This window comes from Euleptes europaea, chromosome 6 (assembly GCF_029931775.1).
Source record: "Euleptes europaea isolate rEulEur1 chromosome 6, rEulEur1.hap1, whole genome shotgun sequence".
NCBI classification, from domain to species: Eukaryota; Metazoa; Chordata; class Lepidosauria; order Squamata; family Sphaerodactylidae; genus Euleptes; species Euleptes europaea.
Window position 1 is genome coordinate 36,275,897 of NC_079317.1, and position 15,966 is coordinate 36,291,862.

Here is a 15,966-nt window from a genome sequence, read left to right on the forward strand (position 1 = left end):
TGATGGGAATATATCATCATGTTTTTACAGAATATCGACAGCAGCTTGTTTCCTTTAAGACTTGTGCCAATGAAACAGTGTCTCTAGAGCATCTGGAACTAACTGTTGTTGAGATCAGGATACTGGTCTAAAAATAAACCCTTAGGTTCCAGACCTGTGTTGCTTAAATTCAATGGAAGCCAATGGGATTGAGTTAGGCCTGTTGGGTTTCCACCTAGGTCTCAGCTGATGCAGCTGTTCTTATGCTCATGAAAAGTTTTAAAGAACAGGAGCAGAAGTATTGGAAGGAAAGTGACCTGCTAATTGAGGACTCAGATTCATCCTAAATTCAAGACTATTTGAGTTCAAGACTATTTGTAACATCTCTGCCCCTGCTGCCCCTCCTTTCTGTTGTGAATATAAAAGCATCTACATAATGGATATACTCTCCAATGCACATTATGAAGTAAGCTCTGTTTCATAAAAGTTTATATACTGGAATAAAAGTTCTTAGTCTTTAAGGTGCCACTGGACTATCCCCCCACTACCAACTAATTCATTACCCCTCTGGACCTATGATTTCCTTTTATATGGATTTGATTAGGAAGAATTTTCTAACAGTTAGAGAGGTTCCTCAGTGGAACAGGCTTCCTCAGGAGGTGGTAAGCGCTCCTTCCGTGGAGGTTTTAAAGCGAAGGCTAGATGGCCATTTGTCAGCAATGCTGATTCTATGACCTTAGGCAGATGATGGGAGGGAGGGCATCTTGGCCATCTTCTGGGCATGGAGTAGGGGTCACTGGGTGTGTGTGGGGGAGGTAGTTGTGAATTTCCTGCATTGTGCAGGGGGTTGGACTAGATGACCCTGGCGGTCCCTTTGAACTGTATGATTCTATGATTGTTAGAAACCACTCCACATATATCATAGAAAAGCGGCCAAGAAGCCATGGAAATGATTAAGCAAACAAATATATACATCTTCCTCAGGTTCAGGTTTATCATCACACAGTACTTTTCCCAGAATTAGCTTAGCTCCAGGCACTGTCCACCCTCTCCTAGGAGAAGATAGGTTTTTGGTTCACTAGCCTATTTCTTTGTCTACCCCAGTTAGTAGGACTCCCTCCTCAGGCAGATCTCCTAACAAACAAACTTTAAAACCTTACTAATTTTTCATAACCTTTGGCAGACTAGCAGTACAATCCTATGCACAGTTACACCCTTCGAAATCCACTAAAGTAAATTGGTTTATAAGGGTATAACTCCATTTTCAAAAGGTTTGACCCAGTTGGCAGATACATGGATACGGACAAGAGAAAAAAATGTAAATGTGGGGGCCAAAAGGCCTTGGAGTGCAAGTAGTACAGTCTGTAAAGCTCAAAGTTATACAAGATAAGTACAGCAGCCATTCACAACAGCTATTTCTAGATAACAGGAAGATTTCTAAGATTGTGTTATTGCCAATTATTGTTATTGTAAATGGTCACTGTGTGCTTTTCTTGTATACACTATACATTTTCTTCTGTACATGTGAACTCTGCATAGAAATGTCATGGTGCATTTCATGGGGATTTTTTGCTCAAGTTTACATTCTACATTTTCAGTTTCCATTCCACCCTCTACCCCTCCCCCCAAATATAGCTGCACAATTCTAGGACTTCTTGGATAATTGATCTTATTCAGTTAGCCATTTCAGGTCTGCTTCAGTTCTGGTTTTGGAATGGACACTGCCTTGATCGCCCTGATGGATGACCTTTGCTAGGAGAAAGACAGGGAGCAAATGAGTGTGTTGCCAGCCCTGCCCTTCATCTGCACACCCTCCCTCCCAGCCTGAATGTATGTATTGCAAGTGTAACACCGTGAGCAAGTCCCATGAGGCACACACAAAATATGGGGAGCAACTGTCATGTTTTGTGACTCACAGAGAACCTTGCAGCAGTGAACACTGCAGGGGATTCTGGGACAACAACCTCAGCAAATGCTTCCAATGAAGCCTTTGTGGGAGAAATCAGGGAGTGCCAACAGGATGATAGCAATTAAGTAACACCAGGCTTGAAGACAAAGATGCCTCTTCCTGTGTTGTCTTTTACATGATATGCAATCACTGACCGTTAACATAATTTGAATGTTAAGTGCCCTGAGACAGTCTGGAACCTCCGATTCAAATCTTCCCATTGTCCCCAAAGCTCCTGCCGACTATATGACACAGCTTAATGTCTCCAGTTTTGTAATCCTGAATTATAATTCAATCAACACTTCCATTCCTGTTGCCCTTCCCCAGTTTGGTTTAGTCAGTTTGTCTTTTGAACTATGCCATTGCCGATTAAAGGTTAATGAATGGTCATCTGTCAGCAATGCTGATTCTGTGACCTTAGGCAGATGACAAGAGGGAGGGCATCTTGGCCATCTTCTGGTCACTAGGGGTGTGGAAGGGGGGAAGTTGTGAATTTCCTGCATTGTGCAGGGGGGTTGGACTTGATGACCCTGGTGGTCCCTTCAAACTCTATGATTCTACGATTCAATGAATGAATGAATGAATGAATGAATGAATGAATGAATGAATGAATGAGTTTAGTCAGTTCTATTGTTTCCTGATTAGTTGCCCAACTCTCAAGTATTCCTTTATCCCCTGCTGAAAGAAAGAAAAAAAAATTCATGCTATGGGCCGAAAACAGGATAACTAGCCTGGCTCTAGAACCAGTAATTAGAGTCTGATCCTGAATACCAACTGAACTGCAACAGAGACTCCCAACACACCCCGGATCTCTCCTTTCATCTGACACAGAGAGCTGGCACTTTGCTCCTTTCTGTTCTGGACACCTCTGTTCCAACTGTTTTCACTTTTCCTCTCTCCTATTATTATTCCCCATTTTCTGCACATGTACACCTTTAGCTCAAAGTGTCACTCCTGCTCCAAGTTGGAGGAGCTCTGCTGAATGTTTGGTTGTTGTTCCCATATTAAATGAGATAAGGAATGTGTCTGTGCTTTGATTTAGTACCGCTAGTACCGGTATTTACATAGGATGTTCCCCCCCCCACCACTGTTGTACCAAATCCCTCAATACACTCTATATTCCTTTTAAATCAGGTCTCTGTCATCCTTTCCTACTGAAGACTTGCTACTCTTTAGAAAAAAGATCTCAGTTTGCTGTGCCCTGCACAAACACACAAACTAATTCTCCATGTTAATCTGAATGCAGCATGTTCATGTGTTTGTGGGGGTGTGGTAACAAGTGTTCTGATTTGCTCCATTCTACTATGAGCTGCTTCTGTTGAGATAGGGCTGTGCAATGCTTAGAGATGAGTTGCCACCTACATCTTTGCTCCAGTGCATTGGTGAACCTCATCTCAGTTAATTCATCTCTAAACCAGCTATACCTTGCTTTGCTCTGCAGAAGTCCATGAGACTATGCCATGATGTATAATTTGAAGATTGCAGCGTCTGGGAACCCTTTAGCCTAGTTTACAAGGTTACAACAGCTCAGTTGTTTGCACAAAACAATTACCTTCTGCCTTGTCGTTATCTAAAGGTGATAACCGACTTACTGAGGGTCATTTTGGAGATGCCTCTGCACGTCCTTGTCAGATCAGCAAGAAGAATTTGTTAGCAGCAAATTTTAAGCTTTACCCCCAATTTGCTTGTTAGACATATGCCTTTCACCTACATAGAAGGAATGCATTGAGCACATATGGACAGATCCAAAGGAGGGAAAGGAGTAATAGAAAAGAGGGTGCAGCTGTAGGGAATGAAAAGGGGGATTCGTCCAGCGTGATGCATGCCCTAATAGCTTTGCAGCTTGACTACTGTAATGCATTGTATGTGGAGCAGATCTTGAAAGCTGTTTAAAACCTGCAATTGGTTTAGAATGCAGCAGCCAGACTGACTTGTACTGTAAGCCATAAGAAGCATGCCAGACCAATTTTGTATGAACTCCTGTGGTTACCTCTATACTTATGGGCTAAATTCAAGGTGCTGGTCCATATCTTTAAACTAAGCCCTTTACAATCTGAGTTTTGAATACGTCTCCCATACATACTTCCTAAGAGTGAGCACTGAGTATCTTCTGAGGGCCTCTGGCCTTTTTCTGTCTGAGCCCAAGTTGCGTAATCAGTGGGCTAAAAAGCTGCTCACAGGTGCTGACACTGCTAAGTTTTTTACCGCCGCTATTAATGTTAATTAATATCTGACAAAATTTGTTGGGTAAAGTTGCTACAAATAACTTTATGATAGACTTAAAACAGATTTTTATAGCAAGTGTTTTAACAATCTATTTGTGTAGCATTGTAGGATCACTCTTGTCTTATTGTATTTTTATTTGTTTGGGCTGTTGGAAATAGTTTTTTGTATATGCTTCTGTATTTGTTTGGCTGTTAGCCATATCTTTAATAAAGTAAGAAACTACTGCTTCTTAAATTTTGCCAGATCTAGAACTGTAGCCCATTAACTAAATCTTTTTATTTACACGGGTGTTCTCTATTTAATATAACCTTTTGTTCTTAATTCATTATAAAGACAGCTTGTCTCTATGGAATTTATTGTATTGATATTTTATTAATTAAAATATTTCCTTGCCTTGAAAATCATTGCACTGAAAGACAGACTATAAATTTGACAAATAAATATGGATGTCCTTTCACATTGAGTTATAAAGTCACAATTTAGTGGCAGATTAGATCATTGTGGTGACAGTGGTTTAGGAGGAGGTTATTCTGTGCAATGGAGAGTGACAACTGATGGTTCTTGGTGCTATGAGAGAAACTTGACAGAAATCACAGTACATTCTTAAGCAGAGTTACATGCTTGTGATTTCAGTGGATTTAGAATGCTGTAACTCTGCTTAGGATTCCGCTGTTAGACTGTTTACAGAAAGAGTAATTGCATTTGTTGTGTAGACTTTTATTATTTACATCAGCAATCACAAAATGTGTAACTCTTAAAATAGTATAAACAAATTGATTCTTAAATGTATTTTTATTATATCTATATTCTGCTTTTCACTTAATCTTCAAAGCAGCTTGCAATGCTTTGAAAACATATTAGGTACCTTTTCCCTCCCATTCCCAATAAAACTACAATTCTATGCATATTGACTGGGGTCAAAAGGCTCCATTAAATTCAGTGGCATGTACTTACAAGTCAACATGCCCAGAATTGTCTTGAACATAAAGTCTGAGTTGAAGTGTTTTCTCCTCTTTAAAGAGTCCTAGGTGTGCCTAGCGGTGCCAAAGTCCTGGGCACCATCTCGCATGAGCCCCCCAGAAGCAGGCAGTAGTTTAGCATATGAAACATCTAAAGAGGGTCTCCATAACACCAGAACATTCACTAGGATTATCACCATCAATGTGGGGTAGGGTTTGGAGTTGTCCTGGAATTACAAATAATCTCCAGAGTACAGAGGTAAATTCCCCTGGAGGAAATGGCAGCCTTGGAAGACGGCTTTGGAAGTATACCAGAGTCTAGAAGTCCGAGGGTGACATTATATCTGAACTAAGCTTTCCCATTCCCAGACTCCATCCTCTCGAGGCACCCCCCCCCCCACAAATCTTCAGAAATTTCTCAAGTTGCGGTAGGCAACCCTTGCTCCAGAGTCTAAATTTATGTAACTGCACCACTGGGTGCACCCAGATTTGAAGGTCGTACTGGTTCCCCCAAAATTCCAGAACCGGAATTGTAATACTTTTTATTAGGACCAATCAACCCCCAGAAAGTTTCAAGCTCGCACGTGATTTGTTGCATTTCGGTTGGTTCTAATATGAATTACACAACCTTCATTCTAAGCGTGCCCAGTTTTATTGTTAGGGTTGCCAACTAGTAAACTGCCGTTTTTTTCACGCTTGGGGGGAAAACGGTAAGAACGCCAGAGGAAAAAAAAATCAACGTAGAAACATGTAATTCGGAAGGTTTTAAGTTTCGTAATGATTATATCTTATAAAGCAGTCGTTCTTCCCTTGGCGTCGCAGAGCCACCCTATCATGAAGCTTAACAGAGGCACTGCTACCACTTCCGCCAGGTTTCCTTCTCTGGAAGGGCTTCAATGCGTCATGTCCATGGGCGGGACACAGGGCACGTTTCCACCAATAGCGAGGCAGTAGCGCGGCGAACAAGATGGCGGCGCTGGCAGGGCTCGGTTGCTTTAGGACGTTGAGAAGTTGCGGGCGAAGCAGGTAGAGGCCGCGGCGTCCGTTTCCTGTGTGATGCGGCCATCGGCTACATCCCCCCCTCCTCTTAGCTGGACGAAACGGCCGTTGGGATAGCGCCGAGTCCTTTATTCGGCGTTGCCACTTCCCGACAATAGCAGCTCTCCCCTTTTCCCATGCAAGCCCTTATTGCCACCTGCTAACGGATCAGCCCACTCTGTTCTCTCCCTTATACAGCCTGTTCTTGTTACCCTGTTCTTAATAGCAATGGCGTGGCTTTTAAGGAGGGGGGGATCCCTAGGTAATTGTGCAGAGAAATATCAAGAAGGGCACGCTGTCTATCTTTTTGAATCAAGTAGTAGAAAAGAGCAAGAGTCCAGTAGCACCTTCAAGACTCACAAAAATATTTTCTGGCAGGGTAGGAGCTTTCGTGAGCCACAGCTCACTTCTTCAGATACATTCTAAGCTGTGTCTGAAGAAGTGAGCTGTGGCTCACGAAAGCTCATACCCTGCCAGAAAATATTTTTGTTAGTCTTTAAGGTGCTACTGGACTCTTGCTCTTTTCTACTACTGCAGACAGACTAACCTGGCTACCCACTGTGAATTTCCTGAGCTGTGGCTCACGAAAGCTCCTACCCTGCCAGAAAATATTTTTGTTAGTCTTTAAGGTGCTACTGGGCTCTTGCTCTTTTCTACTACTGCAGACAGACCAACACTGAATTTCCTGAGCTGTTGCTCACGAAAGCTCTTACCCTGCCAGAAAATATTTTTGTTAGTCTTTAAGGTGCTACCAGACTCTTGCCCTTTTCTACGACTGCAGACAGACTAACACAGCGACCCACTGTGAATTATTGAATCAAGGAACAGTTTAAGGCTGCAACAAGTCTGTGTGCTTACCTGGGAGTAAGCTACCCCATTGAATAAAGTGGGGCTTACTGCTGATGAAGTGCGCGTTGGCTTGTGCTGCCCTGTTGTTGCCAGGTTTTCTTTTCTTTCTTTTTTTAAATGCTGTCGAACCTTTCAACGATTTTTGAGTTTCTGGCATAAAAATAAGTAGAGTATGGCCCTCAGTCACCTGGGGAGCAAAATCCAAAATAGGCGAAAAGTGGTTTAAAGTATTTGCGCTTAGATCACTGTTACGAAGAATTGTGGTGAGAGACAGAAGAGGGAAGGCTGAGTGTTTTCAAGGTTACGCAGTGTTTATCCAACATCATGTGCAATAGTTAGTTTGTTTCGTTCACAGAGGAATGATTTTAAGTTGGTGTTTTAAGCCATGATATGATAGAAGAAAATACAACCCTGATTTGTTTTGACAGCAGTGCCCAAAATTCTTTTTTTTTTTGGGGGGGGGGTAGTGTTGTCCCTTTATGTCCACTGTAGTTTGCTAATATATAAATGCTTACTCTACAGTGCTGTTAAAAAAGAAATGTAGATAGTAAGTCACTGGTTAAAATTGTCCACGCAGCAAGTCTATACATTGAACTCAAGAATCCTGTCATCTGACATTGCTGCTCTGACCACATTTAAGGAACAAAACAGCAAATGGGCCACAGAAGAGCTAAAAGGGTGTTTAAGAAAAATAGAAAGGCTCAAGATTAAAAAGTCGTCTTTTTTTGTGCTGCTTAATTAGCATATGGGTCTTGCAACCAGAAGGCTGAATTGAGGGTAGGAGTTTAGCAGAGTTCAGGCAGGGTTCAGGCATATGGATAATGACACCGATACAGTGGAAAGGATAACTACAGATGATTGTTTGGTTTGTGATGTATCTAAGGCTGCCCAGAGTCAGGGAGCAGAGGAGAATAACTGCTGCTCATTTCAGTCAAATGGTTTCCTTTTCCCTCTCTATAACCTGTATAGGCATCTGCTCCTGTAGTTTAGTAAAACAATTAAGACCACAGCAAAGTTATTATAGACAACAACTTCTCCTTTCTGATCAGAAGATCACAAGCACTGTCTCGATAAATCTCGTAGCGCTGTGGAACAAAAACCTATTATGTCTTTTCCTCCCCTTGTGTTTGCTTAAATGCCAAGTATTCATAAATCCAGCACTTTGCTTTTTATTATTTAAAAGGCCCCTTTGTGTAAGGGAGAAAGGAAGCAATGTGCAGGTGAAGAGAAACAAAGGGCAGAAAAAGTGTGTCTAGAGCTTCATGTCTCACTTGGTTATGTCTAGTCTTTGAAAATTATCCCCAGACCCACTAGTAAGGGCACAGTCATCTTGAACATCCTAACAGAAGAGGGGATAGGATTAAGAAACTAATAGTGCAGTTCTAAACAGAGCCGGTGTGGTGTAGTGGTTAAGAGTGGTGGGTTCTAATCTGGAGAACTGGGTTTGATTCTCCATTCGTCTTCATGAAGCCTGCTGGGTGACCTTGACCCAGTCACAGTTCTCTCAGAACTCTCTCAATTTATGAAGAGGCAGGCAAGGGCAAACCTCTTCTGTGCACCTCTTTCCTTGAAAACCCTACTGGGTTGCCATGAGTCAGCTGTGACTGGATGGCACTTTACACACACACAAGCAAAATTATAAGTCTTTTGAAGTCAGTGGGCTTAGAAGGTTGTAACTTTGTTTAGGATGGCCCTGTTAGGCCAGCATAGAATGTTGTTTTTCTCTCAGTTTTTCCCCTCTGATACGTAGCCTAAATAAAACAGTTTTAAAGAAGCACTGATTCTTCATAGCCTGGGACACAAAGTTCCATAGCAGCAAGGATTCTGTGAAGGATCCTCATCATTCTTTAGAATCTGTTTTCTGCTAGAGACTTGTTCCTGCTAGTGTGGTGTAGTGGTCAGAGTGATGGAGTATGACCTGGTAGACCTGTGTTCTTGGGCAAGTCACTCTCTTTCAGCCTTACCCACCTCACCTGGTGGCTGTGATGATAAAACAGAGAAGGGGAGGGGCCGTGGCTCAGTGGTAGAGCATCTGCTTGGCATGCAGAAGGTCCAAGGTTCAATCCCCAGCATCTCCAGTTAAAGGGACTAGGCAAGTAGGTGATGTGAAAGACCTTTGCCTGAGACCCTGGAGAGCCGCTGCCGGTCTGAGTAGACAATACTGACTTCGATGGACCAAGGGTCTGATTCATTATAAGGCAGCTTCATGTGTTCTTGTGGTTATTCATTTATTTACTTCATTTATATAACTTTTCTTCCCAGTGGATACCCCAAATGGCTTACAAAATTCTCCCTGCCCCCATTTTATCCTCACAATAACCAACAGAACCGTGTGCAGCTGACCCAAGTTCACCCAGCAGCCTTCCCTGGCAGAGTGGGGATTTGAATCTGGGTTTCCCAGATCCTAGTCTGAAATCCTAACCATGCTGTTTGAAGGAAAGGGTGAGGCAAAAATGCACTGAATAAATGTATATGAACAGAGAACTAGGAAATATAAAGTATCATATGATCTGCTTTCCTTCCACACTGTGCACCGGTATATATGGGAAGAGTGCCTCACAATCTGACTCACACTGCTGAGGTCTTCCAGGGGGAAGCTTGTTACTTCGGTCCTCTCCCCCAGAAAGGCATTATAGATGCTTCATCTAGTGTTTACACCATGGTTACAGAAACACCACACTTAACTTGCTGCTTCTACATGTTGGGATTTCTCCAAAGACACCTGTTCCTTCATTTTGAAAATTCTTGATCTGTTCATAGTTGCCTTCCACTTTTATGTGTGTTTTTTCCCTCATGGCTTTTATGCTGTCTTCCTTCCTTGTATCTCCAGTCTGCTGTACTTTCTGCCCAAGACCTTACTTTTCATTTCATGTTTTTCCTACGCAGCCCTACCTATGCTCTCTGGCACCCGGTGAGAGCCCCATCCCAGACCTCACAGAACAGTGCCTGGGTATCAAGGGTAAGAGGTCGGCTGGTGGCATCCTCTGCCCCTGGAGAGAGACAGAGTGATTCAAATGATGGACAGATCTACCTTAGTGAGAGCTGTGTGAAGGTATGACTCCTTGGCAGTCACCAAATCTATATGCTACATAACATGATGTGAGGCCCCCTAGATTTCAGAGTGCCCTAATGCTTGTGTGCCTGTGAGCATTCTCTCTCTCTCTGCATTTTAAAATTATGTAGTTGTAGATATCAGTAAGGTTGCCATAGTTACAAATGGGGTTTTATTATTATTTATATTTAGCAGTCTGTGACCTGCTCATTTAAATGCTCTGTACTTTGGTATAAGTACGGACTAGAGGCTTATAATTTGTAGTGTCGTAGTAATGTGTGTTTGTAATGAAACACTTGATTCAGGTTGGGGGGGTTTATCCGGTTTTTACTATGTCAGAGGTACATGGTATAAATCTGAGGTGTGTGGATAATTCCACAGCAAACTAATTTCTTGAGTGAGGCACCTAAAGTGTTCCCTGTGGGATGAATGTGCTTCTTGGTGTGCCTTGCCTCTCTGTTCTGCACTTTGTGTGCTCTCTAGTGCTCCAGATACTTTCAAGGGCTCTTACTCATTAGGCTTTCAAGTGGCTTCTAAATGTTTGCATAGGACTCTTGCCCACTCCTTTAGCTCTCTTTTTTCTATTGCAACAGAGGCTACAGGAGATTACGGAAGGATCTGAATTTCTCAGGCTGCAGGTGGAAGGAGGCGGCTGTTCAGGTTTCCAGTACAAGTTTTCATTGGATACAGTTGTCAATTCTGATGACAGGTAAGGGCATAGATAACATTGGGGAGAGGGATGTGAAGAGTTGCAGTGAGCTTAAGAATCCCGATGTGTAGAGAATTCCATTTTATAGATAACCAGCATCAAAATAAAAATGCAGTGGGGCCTGCCACAGGAAGCAGTGGGGCTGTGCAGCGTTCTGTTGCGGGCAGGGATCATTTCCAAGGAGCCTTCCAGTTCCACAGCCGCTGCCTTCAGCCCTTGAGCTGGGAACTGGTTGCCACCACTAGACCTTGACTGGGGAGGCCCCAGCCAAACAGAGGGAGAGGTCCTCCCATGAGGAAGAAAAGAGGAACAATAAGAACCTCAAAAGAGGCAAACAATATAATATAAATAATAGGTAGATAAGTTATGCATGTTATTTATTTATTGAACTTGTACCCCGCCTTCCCCAGCAAACCGGCTCAGGGTGGGTTACATCATTTAAAAACATAGAATAGCCTTCAATAATACATAAAATCACTAATAAAACCAAACAGTAAAACTCTAAAAAAAAAACCCACATGATGGTGCACTAATTTCCAAATATACTGTAAGCACCGTACAGGTAGCACCCCTTCAATCTATATCATTCCCACGTTCAGAGGGGAAGGGAAGGGGGGGAGGCCAGTAAAAATGATATCGGCAGCTGTCGTCAGTTGTAGGCCTGGTGGAAAAACTCTGTCTTACAGGCCCTGCAGAATTCTTTCAGGTCCCGCGGGGCCCTGACGTTACCAGGCAGAGCACCTTGAACCTAATCCAATACTCCAGCTGGAGCCAGTGCAAGTGGTAAAGCACTGGCTGTATATGCTCCCTGGGCGAGGCTCCCGTAAGGAGCCTCGATGCTGCATTCTGAACCAGCTGGAGCCGCCAGGTCAGTCTCAAGGGCAGCCCTACATAGAGTGAGTTACAGTAATCCAGCCTAGAGGTGACCATCACATGGATCATCATGGCTAGGTCAGGGTGGGAGAGGTAGGGCACCAGTTGCCAGGCCTGGCGGAGATGGAAAAAAGCTGCCTTGACCACAGTTGCGACCTGGACCTCCATAGATAAGGAGGCATCCAGGATCACACCCAAACTCTTGACCACAGGTGCAAATGTTAGTTGCACACCATCAAGAGCTGGGAGCCGGCACCCCAACCCCAAACCACCCCAGCCCAAAACTCCAAACCAGCTAGGCAAGGGGGCGCATATAGATATTAAACAGCCTAGGGGAGACAATTGCCCCTTGTGGCACCTCACACACCAAAAGGTGCCGCTGCAAAACTTCCCAAGCGCCACCGTTCGTCCCCAACCTTGTAGGAAGGAGCAGAACCATTGACTGGCTGTGTCCCGAATTCCAGTGTCAGCAAGGCGGTGGTCTAGAAGATTGTGATTGACCATGTCAAAGGCTGCTGACAGATCAAGCAGCCCCGACCCGTGTAAGCAATCAACCATATAATAACAGAATAATAATGAATTTTGATGACAAGGAATTAACAATAAATGAGAGAAAAGGATGCTGACATTACACACACAGTTATAGCCAAGAAAAGAACATAAAAATCTGAAGTGTAGAAAAAAGGAGCTGTCCTGGGTATAACTCATTTTAATACAGTGGTATCTTCTTCAGTTCGTACAACCGAATATCTTCATCTTTCCAAAGAATGCAAGGAAAAAATAACCAACACGGGTCTTGTGGCAGCAGACAATCAAATATAAACAGTTGTGGCAAGATTGTAAGGCCAATAATTATCTCCAACAATATAGCATCTACAAAGTTAAGCAAATTTAAGTGACATCACATTGATTCTGACAGCCACCCCCCATGTCCCCCACCCCACCTGGTCTCTTACTGGCTGCCAGCCTGGGCCTGGCAACTGTATTCATGGCAGTGGCGCAGAACATGAGACACCTATGACAGTTCCTCTGATTCTCCCTAGCAGTCGCTTCCATTGCCTATTCTTTCCAATCCCCACAGCAACATTGTAAATCAGGTCATAAATTTGCATGTAAAATTGGTATCCTCCTTTAAATTCCCATAGAGAAACTCAAAGCAATTAACAAAATTAAACATATTAAATATTGAATCAAAGTAATGAGATAAAATTAAGCAAAAACAGGAGCTAGGGCCATGTTTAAGAACTCAATATACATTTATCTTAGAATGTATTGGAAGAGGAGCGCTTTCATTATTCTCCTGTAACTAGTGCTGCCAGTTGCCCGGCCGTGGCGGGCAGACTTCTGCGCCCGCCTGCTCTTGGCCAATTGAGAGGTAGGAAAGAACAGGAGTCAGGGGTGATGCTGTTATTATGTGAACCACTCTGAGCCTGGCCTAGGCTGGGGCGGGCTAGAAATGTAATTAATTAAATAAATAAACGTTGCCGACACTTCTGGTCGCCATATCTGCAATGTTGTATGAATTTCCTCAATCAATGTTGCCTACCATAGAGGTTGGGGAAATTCCTAGTGCGTTGCTAACATGGTAATGCCACTTTTGGATCGTCAAGCAGAAGTGATGTGGTCGTGTCAGTGACGCTTGTCCCCCATGTTTCCCCCCCTCGCCCCCCGAAAGCTTCCAGGGTTTTTGAAACAGGCCTAGCAGTCCTGCCTGTGAATCTTAATGGTTGGACTAAGGCAGGTTTTTCTTGGGAGATCCAGAATTGTGACCAAGAAAGCTGCTCTTGATCACCCCAAGACTTGCATTATGGCTAGACGTCACGAATGCTAGAGCCTCATCTGGCCCCTTTTATAGGGAGCTTAGAAGAGAACAGGGATGCTCTAAGGTCATGCAGATTGTAGTGCTCATGTCTCTGAGGTATTTCTGATGGATTGTGGGCTAGCATATCCAGAAGATTCTTTCGTATATATGGTCTGAGGAACAGAGGTAGCTCTGTGCTGAATGTGGGTTTCCTTTCTTCACAACCTTCTGTGCTTGTTTCCTAAAAGGCCATCTGCATCTCTTTCTCTAGGGTTTTTGAACAAGGAAGTGCCCGAGTGGTTGTGGATTTGGACAGCCTGAACTTTGTGAAAGGGGCAATGGTGGACTTCAACCAGGAGTTAATTCGCAGCACCTTCCAGGTGGTGAACAATCCACAGGCTGAGCAAGGCTGCTCCTGTGGATCATCTTTCTCGGTTAAACTCTGATTGAGCTCCTCCAAGTGGACTGTAGTGGATGCTGAATGATTACTGTTGCTTTGTTTCTCTTAAATTTTGTGGGGGTTTTTTTTTGGGGGGGGGGTTAAAGCAACTGGTGTAATTTGTTGTATGATGCAAGCACACACGTACCCTGAACTCTAGATTGTTCTAATTTGGGCAGAATCTCAAATGGAAACTGATCTCTCCAGGACAAGGAGTGAAATAGCCTTTGTTCTCTCTGAATCACATGAAGACTTCCATGTAGCATTTAAAATAGCTTGCCGTGTAAAGAGATATTTGTATATATTTTTGTGATTTGCCATGTTTTTGGGTTCTTTAAAGCATACATTTGTTGCCTTTCACTTTTGTGTATGTCAGCAGCCCTTTTCATGTCTGATTTGGGCACAGATGGGTATATGGAGGGAGTCCTGTCTCTGATTACCATGTTCTCTTCATATGTATACTGAATACATGTAGATTTCAGTTCCGGTAATGCAGGTTCCTGTGCTCTGTGTGCAAATGATCCTTTTGAGGCTATGGATGTCAGAAGCATGGTCTGCAGACACAACCCCTGTCTCTTCTCCATGTTCAGCTGTTTGAACACAAGACGAGGGCCTTTATATAAAATATGCACAAATGCTTTAGGGACTGGACACAGAATGTCTGATTTGGATTCCACCAAACACTTCTGCTGGAGGAACTATTTTTGAACAGCAGAGCATGGTTTTCTCACCTCCCTCCTCCTCACTGCAGCCCAAAGTCCCCCCCCCCAATTCTGCTGCAGGGGGAAGGCATGGGACCCCCAGCATCAGCATGAAGAAGAGTCAGTCTACAATGGATGGGGGAAATCAGAGAAACTGCAACCCTTGTCTGTGGAGACCCTCTGTGGGATTGAATCCAGTGTTTTCTTGCTTACAATTGGCTATTTGCTGATTCTGGGGTCCCCACTAATTAAAACCTGCAACTCCATATTATTTCCCTGCCTGTGCTTCATCTACAAACAGAAAACAGTTTTCAGAATCTAAGACAAAGGAAATGATAGAAACAAGTAATAGAAAAGGAGGAATGGTGCTTATATTGGTTGGGGTTTGTCTGCTTTCTATCAAGGCTGTTTACTAAGTGCTTGTAAATGTTCTTTAAAGTGTTTTTTCTTTTTCTTTTGGAGTTTGGCAGTGGGGATGTTTACAATGCAACTGGGGGCGGGTGTGTGTGTTATTTTTCATAACTTAAGATTCTCCTTTGGTCTTCTTCCGTTATTTTCCTCTTGGTTTCTGTTCCAAGATGCCAAGAGATTAAATAAAACAAAACAAAAATACTATTTTTGGAGGCATTGAAGTTCAACTATTTTTGTTGGAAATAGAAGGAAGACTAGCATAATTGCAGGGCTAGATAATAATAATAATGCATTGCCCTCTCCCTTTCAAATCAGCTAGAATTTGAAAGCTTAATTTCTGGCAGAGCTTTATTGAGGAAACTTTTCTTCAGCCACAAATCCTGGAAGTAATTAGTGGACTCTTTTGCAAGACTCACAAATTGTTTATCTGAGGAAAGTATATGTGTACATTCATCAGCACCATTTAATGCCCAAAATTATACATGACTCTTCATAATGATCTCTGATACTGTTTGGCTGGGTTCTCTTCTCAACAGGCACCATTTTGCATAAATGTCACATACTTGATTGCTGTTTCTTGGGTTAGGAAAGCCAGAGGGGTTTTTTCCCTGTTGATAGTTTTAGTTCCTATAATTAACGATGCCAGGGTGTGTGTTTCCACATGGCAGTGCACCGTTAGATGAACAAACATTCATGTTTGGAAAACAACAGGAAAATAGGGGCTTAGCAGATAACATTCCCAAGAAACAAGGCATATCAAAAATAATATTGAGTTCTGATTCATTTTGCTTTTTGGCTAATGAGGTAAAATTGAGCTACAAATTCAAACTACTGCAATGCATCCACCTTTTAGGGGAAAACGGTAGAGAGGGATATGTTATGTCTTTTTGCCTTGTTCTTTTGAACCATGACCCTAAGGGCAAAGTGACCTTGGTGATTTGCTATGGGCAGGAGGGCAAACTATTTCCTCTCTCCTAGGTC

General features: G+C 43.0%; 1 protein-coding gene across 1 annotated transcript; it reads left to right on the plus strand.

The window, feature by feature from the left end:
- The first annotated feature begins 6,058 nt into the window (after positions 1-6,058).
- Positions 6,059-13,894, plus strand: ISCA2 (iron-sulfur cluster assembly 2). Its single transcript, XM_056851755.1, has 4 exons — positions 6,059-6,138; positions 9,886-10,051; positions 10,645-10,760; positions 13,706-13,894. The coding sequence occupies exons 1-4, from the start codon at positions 6,080-6,082 to the stop codon at positions 13,878-13,880; spliced, it is 516 nt and encodes a 171-aa protein (XP_056707733.1). The 5' UTR covers positions 6,059-6,079; the 3' UTR covers positions 13,881-13,894.
- The last annotated feature ends 2,072 nt before the right edge of the window (positions 13,895-15,966 follow it).

Bases quoted from the DNA above. Each gene is read 5' to 3' on its own strand.
- ISCA2 (XM_056851755.1), top strand. From the start codon at position 6,080: ATGGCGGCGCTGGCAGGGCTCGGTTGCTTTAGGACGTTGAGAAGTTGC. The intron at 10,052-10,644 runs GTATGACTCCTT...CTATTGCAACAG, and splicing joins TTAGTGAGAGCTGTGTGAAG to AGGCTACAGGAGATTACGGA. The intron at 10,761-13,705 runs GTAAGGGCATAG...CTCTTTCTCTAG, and splicing joins GTTGTCAATTCTGATGACAG to GGTTTTTGAACAAGGAAGTG.